The sequence below is a fragment of the Pristiophorus japonicus genome, chromosome 13 (genome assembly GCF_044704955.1).
Source record: "Pristiophorus japonicus isolate sPriJap1 chromosome 13, sPriJap1.hap1, whole genome shotgun sequence".
Classification (NCBI taxonomy): Eukaryota; Metazoa; Chordata; class Chondrichthyes; family Pristiophoridae; genus Pristiophorus; species Pristiophorus japonicus.
Window position 1 is genome coordinate 51,727,247 of NC_091989.1, and position 19,856 is coordinate 51,747,102.

The 19,856-nt window shown below is 44.0% G+C and overlaps 1 protein-coding gene across 1 annotated transcript in view; it reads right to left on the reverse strand.

Annotated features, from left to right (window-relative positions):
- Positions 1–19,856, reverse strand: part of LOC139278561 (laminin subunit beta-4-like) — a 142,282-nt gene that overhangs the window by 48,888 nt on the left and 73,538 nt on the right. Inside the window, exons 18-22 of the mRNA XM_070897469.1 lie at positions 17,017–17,194; positions 14,476–14,619; positions 4,627–4,858; positions 3,549–3,706; positions 1,743–1,961 (exon numbers count right to left, since the gene is read on the reverse strand). Of these exons, the coding sequence (XP_070753570.1) occupies positions 1,743–1,961; positions 3,549–3,706; positions 4,627–4,858; positions 14,476–14,619; positions 17,017–17,194 (931 nt within the window). The remainder of the gene's footprint in view (positions 1–1,742; positions 1,962–3,548; positions 3,707–4,626; positions 4,859–14,475; positions 14,620–17,016; positions 17,195–19,856) is intronic.

The following is a 19,856-nucleotide window of genomic DNA, read 5'->3' on the forward strand; positions in this document are numbered from 1 at the left end:
TTCCCGTGACCAGCAATTTTTGGCATGGTTTTTGTGTCTTCCACTGTGACGACTGAAGCAAAATAATTGTTTGAGGTCTCAGCCATTTCCACATTTCCCATTATTAAATCCTCCTTCTCATCTTCTTAGGGACCAACATTTACTTTAGTCACTCTCTTCCGTTTTATATGTCGGTAAAAGCTTTTACTATCTGTTTTTATGTTTTGCGCAAGTTTACTTTCGTAATCTATCTTTCCTTTCTTTATTGCTTTCTTAGTCATTCTTTGCTGTCGTTTAAAATTTTCCCAATCTTCTAGTTTCCCACTAACCTTATACGCATTGGTTTTTAATTTGATACTCTCCTTTATATCCTTGGTTATCCATGGCTGGTTATCCTTCTCTTACCGCCCTTCTTTTTCACTGGAATATATTTTTGTTGAGCACTATGAAAGAGCTCCTTAAAAGTCCTCCACTGTCCCTCAATTGTGTCACCGTTTAGTCTGTGTTCCCAGTCTACTTTAACCAACTCTGCCCTCATCCCACTGTAGTCCCCTTTGTTTAAGCATAGTACGCTCGTTTGAGACACTACTTCCTCACCCTCAATCTGTATTACAAATTCAACCATACTGTGATCACTCATTCCGAGAGGATCTTTTACTAGGAGATCGTTTATTATTCCTGTCTCATTACACAGGACCAGATCTAAGAAAGCTTGCTCCCTTGTAGGTTCTGTAATATACTGTTATAAGAAACAATCCGTATGCATTCTATGAATTCCTCCTCCAGGCTACCCGGTGCGATTTGATTTGACCAATCGATATGTAGGTTAAAATCCACCATGATTACTGCCGTTTCTTTTTCACATGTCTCTATTATTCCCTTGATTATTATCCGCCCCACCATGAAGTTATTATTTGGGGGGCCCACCAGTGACTTTTTTCCCTTACTATCTCTAATCTCCACCCACAATGATTCAACATTTTGTTCATTAGAGCCAATATCATCTCTCTCAACTGCCCTGATATCATCCTTTATTAACAGAGCTACCCCAGCTCCTTTCCCTCCTTGTCTATCCTTCCAAATTGTCAGATACCCCTGTATGTTTAATTCCCAGTCTTGGCCACCTTGCAACCACGTTTCTGTAATGGCCACCAAATCATAGCCATTTGTAATTATTTGTGCCGTCAACTCATTTACTTTATTTCGAATGCTGCGTGCATTTAGGTAGAGTGTTTTAATGCTAGTTTTTAAACCATGATTATTAGTTTTGACCCCTCCTGCAGCCCCTTTATATTCATACATATTGTCCCTTCCTATCACCTTAGAAACCCTTACCTGCATACTGAATTTCTCAGTGGCGATAACACTCAAATTAAGACAGCCACACCGCTGAAAAATCCACTTTGGAAGGATTCATTAGCACTGGAACCCATTTGATCAATTTTGGAGCTGAATATGGGGTGGCCCAGTCACGAAAAAATGTTGGTGCTAATGGCCACAAAAAGGTGGGGGGGAGCACCAGCTTTCCAGCAGTATTGAATTTCAGGCCCCAGAGCTGATATTCTCACTGGGTGAGTTCTGTCAGCCTACAGTGGTTGTTTGTTGTTCATTACACAGCAACCAGCGGATGTTCACTCCAAAGCACAGGTTGCTAAGATACTAGTGGAAGTCTATTGTCAAGCTACCTTTAGGATGTATTGGGCTATAAACTTGAGCACATATATATATTCTAGCTGAACTGATTAACCTCCTCAGAATCTTACGTCTGCAATCCTTGTTCACCGCGGATCCGTGGTACCCTGGCTTGCAGAACTGGCAGTTTGGTCCGTAGGTATTATACAGGCATTTCAAACACTCCCCCGTCTGATGGTCGCAGGACTCTGGATCTCTCACGTCTATGTTATTGTTACAGCTGCAAGGCAAACAGCGATCTCCAATCCCTGTGCCGTAGAACCCAGGGGAACATTTCTCACAGTGGATTCCTGAACAGAAACACACAATAATCTTAATATAACTCCGGTTCTGCATTTGAACCAATCTAATAGAATATGGTGACATTTGTCACTTGGTGATACTTCTCGGTGTCAAATGAATCACAGACTAAATACATTGTTCCAGCAAATAGAATTCCTACAAACTTACCAGTCTATGAAAATTACTAAGTTAGTTATGAGTTCATATCTACCCCAGACAGTAGGGATAAAAAATGTTTCCTTTAAGGTTTTAAGTAAATTTAACGTTCGGATTAATTTTACCCAGTCTCCTTTTGTTTTATTTTTGAAGGGATTTATCTCCTTGCTTTGTGTAATCAGATTGGAAACTGCAAAGAGTGCACAAATCCGACTTGTATACTCCTCCCGCCCCCCTCCATGGCACTATCTGATCCTGAGCTCACAGGACCCACAGGACGCATGATGGGAATGCAGGTTGGAAGTGGAACTGCAACACCGTCGTGCCAATTATCCGACCCACACTTCTGTTAAGTATGGCATTGTGAATTTGCCCCTCTCTCTTCGTGCTCCAGTGCACAGTGCCATCATGTTACCTCTGCTTCACTACAAAATATCCATTATCCCCTTGGATGAAATTTGGCGGCACATTTCAATCCAAATAAAAGTCAGGTTCAAATTTCAGAGAGTACCGACTTCAGAAATAGAAAAAATAAAACACCATAATTTTACTCGTAATTTTAACCTAATGTTCATCTTAGTCTCTCAGCTGAAAAGTCAAATGGCAGACTTTGAAGACATTACCCCAGTTACAGAGTATAGCTTATTTTGCCAACATAGTTGCAGCAAATCTATATTATATCATCTTAATAATGAGCCACCCTATGAACTAGGCCATTTCCTCACTCCCTTCTAACCACAGCTATTCACACCAATGTGAATCTCAGTCAAGTGGAAGGCAGATACAGGTATCAAGGTCTAACTTGATTTCTTGTGTTAATGCTGTCTCTTTCTTAACTAACAGAAGATACACTTGCTGGGCATAAATAATGTGGTATTCAGATTTTTCTTAAATGCTGAAAGACCTGAACAAGACATCCCATCTCATGAACCTGTTGAGAACTGACAAAATTCATTGCATATGTACCAGGTGGGCCTGACTGAGAATCAGTGACCAAGTACCATCTTGCAGGTGCTACCCAATAGTACATTTGGTAAGATCACTATATAACCTAGGCAGTTAGACCAGAAGGCCCAGTTTCAATTAGCGGGTCAATCTCACCCCAGGTGTTGGCAGGGTATTGCTACAATTAGCCTCAGTGCCTTGAGATAGGGAGACTGATAACAGCCAGGATTTCTGCTCTTGATCATTAATCAATGATCCTTGCTGGAAAGTGCACATGTGGACATTCAGTCCAGCTGGATTGTGGATACTTAAAGGTTACATGTGAATAATGCCACTTGGATAAGGTATTAGAGTGTGATAAGCACATGTGGAACCCAGAATGGGTCAGCGTATTCAGGAGAGGAAAAAATACATCTCATAAATCACCTAGAAGATGACGTTTAAGGCAATTAAGCTATTTTGTCACATTGTCAGCTTATGAGGAATCTTCACACCTGTATGGCCTTCAAGGCAGTTACAAACCAGTTGTACAGTTCGAGGGTCTTCATAACAAGAATGAGCAAAATAGCGTCCACTGTTTGGAACATCAGGGCACTGACATGGCCGACAAGGTTCATTTAAAGCTGGGTTCCCAAAATAACCTTCACTACACCTGCAAAGACAGAAATGCATTTTTAAATCACAAATCCCTAAAGCTGGGTGATTAGGAACATTTGAAAATATCTACTATAGTTATTAATTTGGTTGCCAATATGCCACGGAGCAAGGATAATAACAATAAAGTTAATACAGATATATCAGGACTGGCGGGCTAATGTTCTCAGGAAATTAGAACAGCCTCAGAAACGTCCCGACAGCAAACGACCTTGAGAATGTTAGCAGCGTGACTCCCAGCCCAATACGACACATGATGTTCTGAAATCACCCTGTGTGACCCCTTTCACTGACACACGATCACTGAGGAGAAGCAAAAGCATTCTCACTACATCTTGCCGGCAGACCGGACATAAAGATCCAGCCTTATGTTCACTGTGTGATAATAAAAATATTTTGTTACCATTATTGAAATTGGTCCAGCTAGGAGTAGAACTGTCCCTTTTGATAGAATAATATGAATCTGTCAGATAGTGTGCAGGTGTAATGCAAAGAAAGAAAGACCACTGGATGACTCAAAACGCTTTACAGCCAATGAAGTACTTTTGAACTATGGTCACTGTTGTAATGTAGGAAAGAGACCTGAAGACTTTCAACTAATTTCATATGCTTAGTACAAAGCATTAGCACACTAAGACTTGTATCATCTATGATTTTGATAGCAAGCACCATTTACTGACCACTGTTGCAAGGACTTGATGGGCCGAATGCCCTCCTTCTGTAATCATTCTATGACTCATACTCCTGTCATATGACATCATATGATCTTTGTAATTGTGATTTCCACCACATCAAAAACAATCCACTTAAAAACAGGTACAGCTGACATTAATCCTTGTATTTATAATATAATATCATTTCTGTCAATCATTATTAAAACATCAACAATGTTAAGATTAAAATGTTCCACCTCCATACCGCTCACAGTTATTTCCAGTGCTAGATGCTCTGCAGTTTTGACACGCTCCTGTCCGAGGATCGCAGTACTCAGAATAGCCATTACACTGACATGGCCGACAGGAAGGGAATCCATAATATCCAGGCCTGCAGTGGTCACAGGCACGGCCAACGACATCTCTGTGGCAACCACATTGTCCAGTTAGCTGATCGCAGATTGAATCAACGGATCCTTGACGGTCACAATAACAGGCTGGAAGGGGAAAGTTTAACAAACATGAAGTTGCAGTAAATTCCAATTAGTGGAAATAGAAGCAGCACACAGGTGCAAGAGGTCAGACCTCAGATCAAAGCACTCTTCAGTACTTTGTTCTACCAATATTAATCCATCAAATTTTGAAAGCTTTTAAGACAGGAGGACATTAGAGTCACCTTAATGTGGCTAAATTGCAAGACCACTGGTCTGACAGAAATCACAGAATGAAGCTGCTTATTCGGCAAAGACACCGTTTACTCTGAACTTGGTGAAAGCCCAGGTCACTACTCCACTTTCTATTCAAGGACAATACAAAACATTGACGTTTAGCAGGCGTTACTGCTGTAAGAAATGATAAGAAAGGGCAGGTTTTACATCAAAGACTTGGTGAGTTTTAAACAATTCCTAGCTGCCATTATTGGATTTTAATTCATGTTGTGAATCCATTTTTATTTTATAAAAGATTGCTGTAGTAGGTATAGATGTAAGAATAGTGCACCGAGAAAAAAATCCCCAAAGATCTCATTTGTAAAATTAGCCATAATTTCAAATTGGAGAGGACCTGATGTGTAAATGCATGCTTTGAGTTCAGGAATGAAAAATGTATCATCCCAAATAATTGGTAATGGCTTCTTCGAACACAGCATGTTTGCATTGAACTGTGTCCATAGACCGATGAGGAAGATAATTGCCTTATGCCAATGGGATGGGTACAGCATTGAGGAAGTCTGTGAGCTGGAACCTTCAGGTAACCTAGTGAAACAGTGGCAGTAGCAGCAGTAGCAGTACAGTACCAGGTAGAGAACACAATGGGGGCTTGTAGAGATGTGGAGGGGACAATGGGTCACTATGAAAAAAATGGTGCAGCATAAAGAGACAATGAACTTGCTCAAAATCATGCTCAAACTTAAACAATTTTTAAATGATCTTTATGAAATAAAACAGCTTTTTTGTTTTGTTTGGGAAAGTATCAAGAGCCAGAGTAATCTCTCTCCACAGATGCTGCCTGACCTGCTGAGCATTTCTAGCATTTTCTGTTTTTATTTCAGATTCCAGCATCCACAGTATATTGCTATCATGTTCATGTTATCATGTTCATTTTCTTCTTGCAATGCTGCATTTCAGCACATTTTACATTGATGAATAATCTGATTGTAAACAACTGGAAACGGTGTTCCAAGCACCTTCTCAACAACCACAGTAGCCTGGAATAAAAACAGAAAATGCTGGAAGTACTCAGCAGGTCAGGCAGCATCTGTGGATAGAGAAACAGAGTTAAGGTTTCAGGTCGATGACCTTTCGACAGTAGCCTGGCGTTTGTCTTTAAAGAAAAGAGAAGAGGAAGAACACCTGGTGTATGAAATACATGCTTGGTCATACGAGCACAAAATGTTCCCAGATCAATATATTCACAGTGTACTCCAGAGATAAAGAATTACAGCATCTGTCAGAACATCAAGGCAATCATCATCATCTTAGGCGGTCCCTCGAACGAGGATGACTTGCTTCCACACCAAAAGGGATGAGTTCACAGATGTTTTGATGAAGGACCCGATGTTCCAGTCCTGAACTCCAGGCATGGAAGATGCCTGTGCGTGGATTTTATTTTAACATGTGGTGTCCGTTGCACATCAGCCGCCATACGGGCTTGACTGAGCTAGGCCTTTATCCAGTGGCAAGGGTTAACCAGGATGACTGGAGAACTGCTGTGCTGCACGGGCCTTGTGCGCACACATATTGCAGTGTGGGCTGGCCAGTGCTGCCCTGGGCCCTTCTCGCCTCTTCTGGGCCCCGAACCCTAATTTGCCAAGGACCAAAGACAATGGGCTAAATATTTACTATGGGGGGGACGGGGAGTAGAATTCAGGACGGCAAACACAGAAGAAGGGCAATTAGGGATGGGCAATAAATGCTAGGCCTTGCCAGCAACGCCCACGTCCCAGGATCAAATAAAAAAACAAACGGTGATTCGGTGTGCCAGCTCAGGTGGATGAGGAAAATCCTGTGGTTCCTGAGGACAACATGGAGTTTTCCCAGGATCCTGGTCAACAATCCACTGTCCACAACCACTACCAGTAACAGATTATCTAGCAACTTCATTCAGGTGTAGTTTGTGGGACCTTGCTATGCCTGCCTACATTAAATAAAGTGACTGCACTTTCAAATTAATCTGTTGTAAAATGCATTGGCATGTCCATGAAAGGCACTGTAATAAATGCATGTTCTCTTTTCTTTGAACGTCACGAGCCAAAACAAACAGGGAAATGCATCGACTTTCTTACGAATACTTCAACTACTGATTTCCACTCTTCAATATAAATTTGAGATCGATTTTGTTGCATTCCTATTCCTCATTTGTTCCTGGATTTAGATTTTTAAACTTCCTGCTCATCAGAAAAGCAGTACCTAATTCTCACATTTGCCAACACTGTAGAAATATACTCATTTTTTCATATCACAATTAAGAACATAAGAAATAGGAGCAGGAGTCAGCCATTCGGCCCCTCGAGCCTACTCCGCCATTCAATAAGATCATGGCTGATCTTCTACCTCAACTCCACTTTCCCGCCTGATCCCCAAATCCCTTGATTACAAGTGAGCGAGGCCATTTGGTCCATTTTATGATCCCCTATTGTAGCACAGAGTTGTTCCATAAATGATTCTCAGAATTTTTGTCTTGATTTTCGGAAAGTTTATTCCACACACTGATCACTTTGTGTGCGCCGCTATCAGTTCTAAAATCATCCTTTCCCAGTTTAAGCCATTATTCCCTAGTTCGACTCCCAGTTTAATTTGAACTGATATTTTGGGTTAACAATACTTCATAAAAATCACCTCATAGATTCCACCTTTTGTGCTGAAAAGCTCAAGCTTTTCCCATTCTTCCTCATGACGCTAACTCTGGATCATCCTCGCCGCTCTGCACTGCCTCCAGCACTTGAATAAAGCTGGTTTCTCGAGGGCCAGCACTGGATGCAGCATTCCAGTGCATCCCAACCACAGCACTGCGGCCTCCTCACACAAGTGTGGGGGGGAGGGACAGATTGGGGCGGGGGGATCACACAGAGACCTGTTTCTCTCTCTTGCTCCGCCCCTCCCCCCACATATTCAGAAGACGTCACTATCTTTAGGGGAATTAAAGATTATTACATTCAGGAGGAGACAAGGAAATTCACTGCATTCAAATAATGGCAAGATCTATTGCTTTTTTTAAAAGGAAAGCATCAAGATTGGCCTGACTAGGATAGGATAGATTGGCGAATGATACTTAAGGGATTGACAGTGGATGGGCAATGGCAGACATTTAGAGACCGCATGAATGAACTACAACAATTGTACATCCCTGTCTGGCGTAAAAATAAAAAAGGGAAGGTGGCTCAACCGTGGCTATCAAGGGAAATCAGGGATAGTATTAAAGCCAAGGAAGTGGCATACAAATTGGCCAGAAATAGCAGCAAACTCGGGGACTGGGAGAAATTTAGAACTCAGCAGAGGAGCACAAAGGGTTTGATTAGGGCAGGGAAAATAGAATACGAGAGGAAGCTTGCAGGGAACATTAAGATGGACTGCAAAAGTTTCTATAGATATGTAAAGAGAAAAAGGTTAGTAAAGACAAACGTAGGTCCCCTGCAGTCAGAATCAGTGGCAGTCATAACAGGGAATAAAGAAATGGCAGACCAATTGAACAAATACTTTGGTTCGGTATTCACTAAGGAGGACACAAACAACCTTCCGGATATAAAAGGGGTCAGAGGGTCTAGTAAGAAGGAGGAACTGAGGGAAACTCTTATTAGTCGGGAAATTGTGTTGGGGAAGTTGATGGGATTGAAGGCCGATAAATCCCCAGGGCCTGATGGACTGCATCCCAGAGTACTTAAGGGTGTGGCCTTGGAAATAGTGGATGCATTGACAGTCATTTTCCAACATTCCATAAACTCTGGATCAGTTCCTATCGAGTGGAGGGTAGCCAATGTAACCCCACTTTTTAAAAAAGAAGGGAGCGAGAAAACAGGGAATTATAGACTGGTCAGCCTAACATCGGTAGTGGGTAAAATGATGGAATCAATTATTAAGGATGTCATAGCAGCGCATTTGGAAAGAGGTGACATGATAGGTCCAAGTCAGCATGGATTTGTGAAAGGGAAATCATGCTTGACAAATCTTCTGGAATTTTTTGAGGATGTTTCCAGTAGAGTGGACAAGGGAGAACCAGTTGATGTGGTGTATTTGGACTTTCAGAAGGCTTTCGACAAGGTCCCACACAAGAGATTAATGTGCAAAGTTAAAGTACATGGGATTGGAGGTAGTGTGCCGACGTTGATTGAGAACTGGTTGGCAGACAGGAAGCAAAGAGTAGGAGTAAATGGGTACTTTTCAGAATGGCAGGCAGTGATTACTGGGGTACCGCAAGGTTCTGTGCTGGGGCCCCAGCACATTAATGATTTAGACGAGGGGATTAAATGTAGTATCTCCAAATTTGTGGATGACACTAAGTTGGGTGGCAGTGTGAGCTGCGAGGAGGATTCTATGAGGCTGCAGAGTGACTTGGATAGGTTAGGTGAGTGGGCAAATGCATGGCAGAAGAAGTATAATGTGAATAAATGTGAGGTTATCCACTTTGGTGGTAAAAACAGAGAGACAGACTATTATCTGAATGGTGACAGATTAGGAAAAGGGGAGGTGCAACGAGACCTGGGTGTCATGGTACATCAGTCATTGAAGGTTGGCATGCAGGTACAGCAGGCGGTTAAGAAAGCAAATGGCATGTTGGCCTTCATAGCGAGGGGATTTGAGTACAGGGACAGGGAGGTATTACTACAGTTGTACAGGGCCTTGGTAAGGCCACACCTGGAGTATTGTGTACAGTTTTGGTCTCCTAACTTGAGGAAAGACATTCTTGCCATTGAGGGAGTGCAGCGAAGGTTCACCAGACTGATTCCCGGGATGGTGGGACTGACATATCAAGAAAGACTGGATCAACTGGGCTTGTATTCACTGGAGTTCAGAAGAATGAGAGGGGATCTCGTAGAAACGTTTAAAATTCTGACGGGTTTAGACAGGTTAGATGCAGGAAGAATGTTCCCAATGTTGGGGAAATCCAGAACCAGGGGTCACAGTCTAAGGATAAGGGGTAAGCCATTTAGGACCGAGATGAGGAGAAACTTCTTCACCCAGAGAGTGGTGAACCTGCGGAAATCTCTACCACAGGAAATTGTTGAGGCCAATTCAATAAATATATTCAAAAAGGAGTTAGATGTAGTCCTTACTACTAGGGGATCAAGGGGTATGGCGAGAAAGCAGGAATGGGGTACTGAAGTTGCATGTTCAGCCATGAACTCATTGAATGGCGGTGCAGGCTCGAAGGGCCGAATGGCCTACTCCTGCACCTATTTTCTATGTTTCTATGTTTCTATGACTCACGGCTTATGCAGCACTAAATTAAATAAAATGAGAAGTATTCAAATTATGTAACCCAGAAAAGGCCAGTTAAAAATATTTCCCTCGTGATAGTCAATGATTCATAAACCAGGCAGATTGGACAGCACTGGTTTAGGGTTTGATCGAGCTGGTGTCAGAGTCGTAGCAAAGAAGATATGATCTTCAACAACAACAACAACAAGTATCTATATAGCACCTTCAATGTAGTAAAACATCCCAAGGTGCCCCACAGGAGCGTCACAAAACAAAATTTGACACTGAGCCACACAAGGTGACATTAGGACAATGACCAAAAGCTTGATCAAAGAGGCTGACTCCAAGGAGCGTCTTAAAGGAGGAGAGAGATTGGGAAAGGTTCAGGGAGGGAGCTCCAGAGCTCGGGGCCCAGGCAACCAATGATTGAGTGAATATAATCAGGGATTCTCAAGAGGGCAGAATTAGAGGAGCGCAGACATCTCGGGTGGTGGGGGGGGGGGGCGGGGGGGGGGGGCGTGGTTGTGCGGCTGGAGGAGATTACAGAGATAGGGAGAGGCGAGGGATTTGAAAACAAGGATGAGAATTTTAAAATCGAGGCATTGCTTAACACAAAGAATAACAAAAAAGGGCTGTCGGTGGTGGGGGGGTCGACAATACAAAGCAGGGTAACGAGCAGCCAACAACAACAGCAACTAGTACTCATGTGCAACCTTAAAAAGAAAATGTAGTGGGGAAGACTAGAAAAAACACACCACACCACAACAAAGGCAAATTCTACACAAAGCTGAAAGAGATAAGTAGCAGGAGTTGGCCATATGGCCCTTTGAGCCTGCTCCACCATTCAATAAGATCATGGCTGATCTTCTACCTCAATTCCACTTCCCTGCCTGTTCCCCATGACCCGTGACTCTCCTGTAGTTAAAAATCTGTCCATCTCTGTCTTGAATATATTCAGACTCAGCCACCGCAGCTCTCTGGGGGGTAGAGAATTCCAAAGATTCCTCGGAGAAGAAATTTCTTCTCATCTCCGTCTTAAATGGCCGACTCCTTATTCTGAAACTTTTCCCCCTGATTCTAGATTCTCCCACAAGGAATCTTTCAGTCTACCTGGGAAAAGTCAGAATACCAAAAATCAGAAATGAGCAAAGGTGAAGAGCCCTCTCACTGTGGGATTCAGAAACAATATTTACCCCATTCCACAAGCATGTTTCTGCTGGCCACCAAAAATAAAGTCAGCAAGTCTTCTGAGCACTGGGCTTTGGAAACGGAAATTAACTTTTACCTGTACTCCATTTCCTATCACGACACTGACCACAGCCATCAGCCCATTTCTACCTGCACCCTGCCCTCCGGTAGTTTTTCGAATGAGACGTTAAACTGAGGCCCCATCTGCGCTCTCAGGTGGACATAAAAGATCCCACGGCACTATTTTGAAAAGCAGGGGAGTGATCCCTGGTGTCCTGACCAGTATTTAACCCTCAATCAACATCACTAAAAACAACAGATTATCTGGTCATCATCACATTGCTGTTTGTGGGAGCTTGCTGTGTTCAAATTGGCTGCCATGTTTCCCACATTACAACACTGATTACACTTCAAAGTACTTGGGAAAGCAGATCAATACTTGGGGTGTAGACACTGCCTCGGGAATCGGTTATAGCTGGGGAAAGGAGGGGGAGGGGGTTCTGCGCCCAGGACCCAAGCCTGGTTTCCTTTCCATTTTTTGGGACTAGTGTACCCGCATGTTTGCCATTTTTACTTTAGACTTCATGCCTTTGCTGTGCATTAGCTCCTTTGTTAGGCCTTCATCCATCAAGGTAATAACAGCCCACTGACAACAAAAAGATCCGTGTGTTTTCTTGCTTAACCTCACGTAGGATCAATTGAGCACACCTAATCAATTGTTCAAATCGACATAAAATTAAAGTGAATTTTTGAAATTGCAGTTGATGACCTATATTTGTAGTATATGTTACAGTTACGAGTACAGAATCAGATTTGACAGTGGATCAAGGACATATAATGATACATTCCAAGGTAAAAGAACAGATATTAGGTACATTTCTCAAATCAAGCAAAGCGCAGGCTTGGGCTCAGATTTAGGCTACAAAGTTTTGATGCACTAGCATAATTTAGCAAGTGTAGAAAGTATGGGGCCAAGTTTCGGCCTGAGTTGCTCCTGTTTTTTTTGGCAGAGGGAAGGGAAGTTTACAAACATTAAACACTTCAGTTTTACAAACAAAGAGCCATCATCAATAATAAATGATAAATACATCAATAAATCAACCAATACATCAATCAAAAAAATTAATAAAAAATTAAAAAAATTAAAAAATCATTCAATAAACATTTTTCTACTCACCGACTGCAGCACCCGGAGTCCTCCAACAGTGTGCTCGGACGGGGCCCCCTCCCAGTGTGTCTCTCTCTGTCTATCTGTCTGTGTGTGTGTCTCTCTCTCACTCTCTGTCTGTCAGTGTCAGTGTCTCTCTGTCTGTCAGTGTCTATGTGTTTCTGACAGCGAGGGGGGAGGAGGGAAGAGGAGTGGGGGGAGGAGGGGAGGAGGGGAGGGGGGGGGAGGAGGGGGTGACGAGAGGGAGGAGGGGTGGGGAGAGGGAGGGAGGGGTGGGGAGAGGAAGGGAGGGGTGGGGAGAGGGAGGGAGGGAGGGGTGGGGAGAGGGAGGGAGGGGGAGAGGGAGCTGGGGGGGAGAGGAAAGGAGAGGAGAGGGAGGGAGGGGGGAGAGAAGAGGGAGGGGGGGACAGAAAAGGGAGGGGTGGGGAGAGGGAGGGAGGTGGGGAGGGGGAGAGGAGATGGAGGGAGGGGGGAGAGGAGGGGAGGAGAGGAGCACGAGGGAGGGAGGGGAGAGGAGAGGAAGGGAGGGGGGGAGAGGAAAGGGAGGGAGGGAGGGAGGGGGAGAAGAGAGGGAGGAGGCTGAACGGGCCCGGCGGATGTGAAGAAACCGGGCCCAAGACTTTGGGCAGGGCCTGGCCCCAGCAAGACGCCGGGCGGGCGGGCCTCGCCGAAGGAAGAGGGAGCGGAGCGGACCAGGGCTTAAGGTAGGTGGCCGGGGGAAGCCGGAGCTGGGGATTGTCGGAGTCGAGTGGGGGGGGCGAGCTGGGGCGGGGGAGGTCATCGGAGCGGGAGCTGCGGGGGTGGGGAGGGGTCGTCGGAGCGGGAGCTGGGGGGGGGGGGTCGTCGGAACGGGAGCTGGGGGGGAGTGGAGCGGGAGCTGGGGTGGGGGGGTGGGGGCTTGAGAGAGCCAGCTGAACAGGGGAGGAAGCTGGAGCCAGAGCAGGAGCTGGACCAGGGAGGTGCAGCCTGATCCTTGCAGCCCCAGTGAGGCCATTCGGCCAGGGCTAGGGGCTGCGTGCTTCGAGCCCCTCCCACACAGTTTCGGGCGCCTGGAGCTACTGCACATGCGCGCCCACTGTAGCGCGCCTGTGCAGTGCCGAGACCTGGCTCCGCCCCCTCACAGCTCGTGCTGCGCTGCGCCAAGCTCCAAAGGACCTGCAGGGAGCCAGAGAATCTGCAGGTATATTTTAGGCGCACTTTCAGGCGCAAAAAACGGGCGTCCAGGTCGGGGCTGCGCTCTTCTAGGCACGGCCTGAAACTTGGGCCCTAACATTCTACAGGGGATTAACAGAAAAGGATTAACACCAAATCTTATGCACCTGGTACATAATGATACAGATAGCAATTGGGCTGCGCCCACGAGGAAGTACTACACAATGCCTAGTGAAAAGCATCTTTTAATTTGACAAAAAGCAGTGTCAGTTGCATTCCTCAAAATCCCACAGACCAATTGCTGCTAAACAGGTGTTATCTTAAAGAAACGGTGTCAGTATATTTGGCCAATATTAAAAGAAATGAAAAATGCAGAGCTTTATTATAATACAAGGAGAAGAATGAAAACATCATTATGCTTAGAGCTGATCTTTGTCAATACAGGAAATACCTGCAAGTTGGAAGCAGTTTGGATAGTTAGAGGAAGCTCTGTTTGATCTTTAATAACGAAAGCAAGCTAAAACAGGAAAATGCTTTGAAAAATTAATATCCTGCATACAAACACCTAATAGATGACAGTATGCTTCAATAGATTTAAATGAACATCTGTGTATACCAAATAACTTTAAAAATATTGATCAGACTTGCCTTTTATTAACCCCACCCACTCCCCCTGTGCTAGTGACTGACTTACCTGAACAACCATTGGCACCAAATCCGTACAATCCTGGTGCACAGGAGTCACAGCATCGCCCAATCACACCAGGCTTACACTGGCATTGACCGCCAAACTTATTGCAGATGGGACTGTCTGACCCCTGAGGATTACAACGACAGGCTGCGGGGTATATGTAAGGAACTCAGTTTAGTTAACAGGAAATGATCATAACTAGAATCATAGAATAGTTACAGTACAGAAGGAGGCCATTCAGCCCATCAAGCCCATGCTGGCTCTCTGCAAGTGCACCTCAGCTAGTCCCCCTCCCCGCCCTTTCCCTCTAGCCCTGCAATTTTTTTCCCTTCAAGTACTTATCCAATTTCCTTTTGAAAGCCATGATTGACTTTGCCACCACCACCCTTTCAGGCAGTGCATCCCAGATCCTAAACACTCGCTGTGTAAAAAGGTTTTTACTCATGTCACCTTTGGTTCTTCTGCCAGTCACCTTAAATCTGTGTCCTCTGGTTCTCGACCCTTCTGCCAATGGGGGCAGTTTCTATCCAGTCTGTCTAGACCTCATAATTTTGATCAGCTCTAAGAAGAATAACCCTAGCTTCTCCAGTCTATCCATGCAACTGAAGTCCCTCTTCCCTGGAACCATTCTTGTAAATCTTTTCTGCACCCTCTCTATGGCCTTCACATCTTTCCTAAAATGTGGTGTCCAGAACTGGACACAATATTCCAGTTGAGGCCAAATCAGTATTTTATAAAGGTTCATCATAACTTCCTTGCTTTTGTACTCTGTGGCTCTATATGTGAAGCCCAGAATCCTGTATGCTTGTTTAACCACTTTCACAATATGCCCTGCCACCTTCAAGGATTTGTGCACATATACCACCAGGTCTCTCTGTTTATGCACCCCCTTTAGAATTGTACCCATTAATTTATATTTCCTCTCCTCGTTCTTCCTACCAAAATGTATCACTTTGCACTTTTCTGCATTAAATTTCATCTGCCACGTGTCCACCCATCCCACCAGTCTGTCTATGTCTTCTTGAAGTCTGTACTATCCTCCTCACTGTTCACTATACTTCCAAGTTTTGTGTCATCTGCAGGTTTTGAAATTGTGCCCTGTACACCCACGTCAAAGTAATTAATATATATCAAGAAAAGCAGGGTCCTAGTATTGACCCCTGGGGAACACCACTGTATACCTTTCTCCAGTCCGAATAACAACCGTTCACCACTACTCTGTTTCCTGTCACTTTGTTGCCACTGTCCCTTTTATTCCATGTGCTTCACTGTTGCTGGCAAGCCTATTATGCGGCACTTTATCAAATGCTTTTTGGAAGTCCATGTACACCACATCAACTGCATTGCCCTCATCAACCCTCTCTGTTACCTCATCAAAAAACTCAACCATTACAACCTTCAGAATGCAAAAGTCAATTGGCATTGTACCTAAAATCAGAAAATTCAGATCACATTGTAGCACTTCAGATTGTTAGTGCCTTAAATAGTTCCTTCCCCTAATTTTCTCTCCTTTTCTAAACTCTTCGTGAAGTGCGGGGGGTAATTTGAACCCAGTTGGGAAAATGACTGGATCGGCTGCAATGCTGGTTTTGCACCCTGCCAGATTTTACTCTCCATTGGGGTCAGTTTCTAGCCTGGTGAGTTAAGTTAAACTTAGCCCACTGAGTCTTGCTGGGCTAGTCGCCCTCTGGTACCTCACCTTTGAGCCCTTTCCTCATGGGTGTGCTTAGGTAGTGAATGTCTGGTCGGCAATGTGACCGAGACTGATCTTGCCTTTGCCGTTTATCCACGCGTGCACACTTTCCGACCAGATTCACTGAACAGAGATCAGGAATCAGAACCTTAGCTAATTTCCCCCCCACCCTAGCACAGTAGCACCTGGATTACTGGCCTGGCTAAGTCAGCACAGACTAAACACCTACTGCTCTGTATGATTTAATACTGTACTGGCCCTCACCTTTATCTGCTAATCCGTTTAGTGGGGGCTGTGCATTGTAAACTTTGATTTATTAGTTAATTTGACATTTTATAGATATACAGTGGAATGTTGATATTTTTCACCAAGGTTATTCAGATATGTAAATTGTTGAGTAACTCCACCAGATTGACTGTTTACATGGTATTCAAACAAAGTGTTTTCTAGAAAGAGCCATGGCTTTTCAATTTAATCTTTCATGAATTCCTCACAAATACAAACTGAGATTATGTAGATGTGTTATTATAGCTCAGCCTCCTGAAAAGCTGCTATTTTGAGTCTCCCTGTGCAGTTGCTAATCAACTAAGGAAACATCAATGAAAGACTTTCATCGGGTTTCCTATTGATTTGTACCTGGACTAGTGCTGGATGCTAATCAGGTCATTTCTGTGCCTGATTAAGTCAATATTGACTTGGCAGGGCCACCTTTAAAGCTACTAGTGAATTTGCCAGCTCAGTGCATGTCATATGGTGTAGTGAATAGCTTTAAAAAATCTATAGTTTCATTTTGTTGTAGCATCTAGAACTTGCACAGTACCAATTTCTTCCTCAGAGCCTCTTGTACTTACCAATAGCTCCATTGTGGATCCGAGCAGATATGCTGGCTATCAGTCTCTCACACACTTCTGGTATAGCCTGAGGTCCCACTTGATAGGCAACCTCAATGCATTGATACCGTCTGTACTCATCCAAATCTGTATTACTGCAGAAATCCTCCAGAGAGTTAATCCTTGGAATCAGACCCAGCTAATGACAAAAGAAGAAAAAAGCTTTTCATTAATCAAAAGTACTCAGTGATTTGTGGACCAGGTTTCGGGAAGAACTGAGCTCCCACATAACATGGAGACCCTAGTGCAGTGTTCTGGAAATTCCGTCTACTTATCCTGGTCAGTAATAAAGATCCCATGGCACTAATCTGAACAGGAAAGACTCCCTGGCCAGTACTCTCCACTGGCTGGAGTCATACCTAGCGGAAAGGTGTAGTTGTTGAAGGCTAATCATCTCAGCCCCAGGACATCGGTGCAGAGTTCCTCAGGACAGTGTCCTTGGCCCAACAATCTTCAGCTGCTTCATCAATGACCTTCCCTCCATCATAAGGTCAGGTGCGGCTGTTTGCTGATGATTGGACAATTTTCAAATCCATTAGCAATTTTTTCGATAATAAGCATTCCCTATCCGCAGGCAGCAAGACCTGGGCAACATCCAGGTTTGGGCTGATAAGTGGCCAAATAAATACCAGACAATTACCATCTCCAACAAAAGTGAATTTAACCACCTCCCCATGACACTCAATGGCATTACCATCGTCGAATCCCCCGCCATCAGCATCCTGGTGTCACCGTTAACCAGAAATTCAACTGGAACAGCTACATAAATGCCGCGGCTATTAGAGCAGGTCAGAGGCTGGGTATTCTGCGACGAGTGGGTTACCTTCTGACTCCCCAAATTCTCTCCGCTACCTACAGGGCTTTGCCAGTGACACCTATATCCCGAGAATGACAAAAGACAATGCTGAAATGTATTATTGTTCTTGAACTTCAACAGTGTCAATCTCAGCATTGATATTTCTAATGCCATACTGTATCTGAATACTGCACATGAATAGTAAAAGTGGTGATCATGCCCATTGGTTTGCGATTCTCATAGTGGACTAAATCATTGAATGTGGTTCTCAAAATTGTAGGAACAATCCCAGAAATTAACATTTAAAAAAGCAATTCACATAAATAATGGCAGCCGTGGCTCAGTTGGTAGACTTTTGCCTTTGAGTCAGAAGGATGTGGGTTCAAGATCCATTCCAGAGACTTGAGCACAAAAATCGAGGCTTTCACCCCAGGGCAGTGCTGAAGGAGTGCTGCACTGTTGGAGGTGCCATCTTTTGGATGGGACATTAAACTGAGGCCCCATCTGCTCTCTCAGGTGGGTGTAAAAGAGCTCATGGCACTATTTTGAAGAGCAGGGGAGTTATTTCCAGTATCCTGGCCAATATTTATCCCTCAATCAACATCACAAAACAGATTATCTGGTCAGTATCACATTGCTGCTTGTGGGAGCTTGCTGTGCGCAAATTCGCTGCCGCATTTCCTACATTCCAACAGTGATTACACTTCAAAAGTATTTAATTGGCTGTAAAGTGTTTTGGGACATCCTGAGGTCGTGAAAGGTGCTAATTAAATGCAAGTCTTTAAAAAAAAAGAATATGACTAGTTACCATCCAACAGTGATGTGTTTGTATGATATTCCTATCTGCTATTTTTATGTTGGTATTAAAATGAGCTATCACCTCAGTTAAAATGGACAAAGGCGTGGAAGAGATTTTCTTCTAATACTGAGAATAGCAATTTCTAGATTAAATTGATAAGCAAGTTGTGAAAAACCTAAAGGTTTCCCATCACTATCAGCTAATAACATATGCCACGAGCTATTGGGCTAAAAATTCGATTGCGTAGCACCCATTGTTTGGGTGTTACGGGTGCCGTTTTCGGACTAAAATGCCATCCGAGCTGTGTGTTATGTATGCAACTCTTTGTAACCAGCACACTACCACCACCAGAGGGCGTATCTGTTGGAGTCCCAAGGGATCCCAGCAACCCTTGGGAGCACTGTATATAAGCAGGCCTCCCAAGCTGTACCAGCACTCTGGAGTTAGAATAAAGAGACTAAGGTCACATTTACTCACGTCCACAGTAATCAGTTACATTGTTTTATTCAAGACATAACAATAGGTGACGAGATAACGATCCATGCCGAGAATGCAGAGACTGTTGGTATCCTGGAGAAATTCTCAGAAGGGACGATTGGGAGGCCTTCGTGGAGCGACTTGACCAATACTTCGTGGCCAACAAGCTGGAAGGGAGTGCGAAGGCTGCCAAACGAAGGGCGATCCTCCTCACCGTCTGCAGGGCAACAACCTATGGCCTCATGAAGAATCTTCTTGCTCCGGTGAAATCAGAAACTAGGATCCTAAACTTAAGGAAAGCTAACTTCGACGGCATGAGGCGTGAATTGGCTAGAATAGACTGGCAAATGATACTTAAAGGGTTGACGGTAGATAGGCAATGGCAAACATTTATAGATCACATGGATGAACTTCAACAGTTGTACATCCCTGTCTGGAGTAAAAATAAAACAGGGAAGGTGGCTCAACCGTGGCTAACAAGGGAAATTAAGGATAGTGTTAAATCCAAGGAAGAGGCATATAAATTGACCAGAAAAAGCAGCAAACCTGAGGACTGGGAGAAATTTAGAATTCAGCAGATGAGGACAAAGGGTTTAATTCTGAGGGGCAAAATAGAGTACGAGAGGAAGCTTGCCGGGAACATAAAAACTGACTGCAAAAGCTTCTATAGATATGTGAAGAGAAAAAGATTAGTCAAGACAAACGTAGGTCCCATGCAGTCGGACTCAG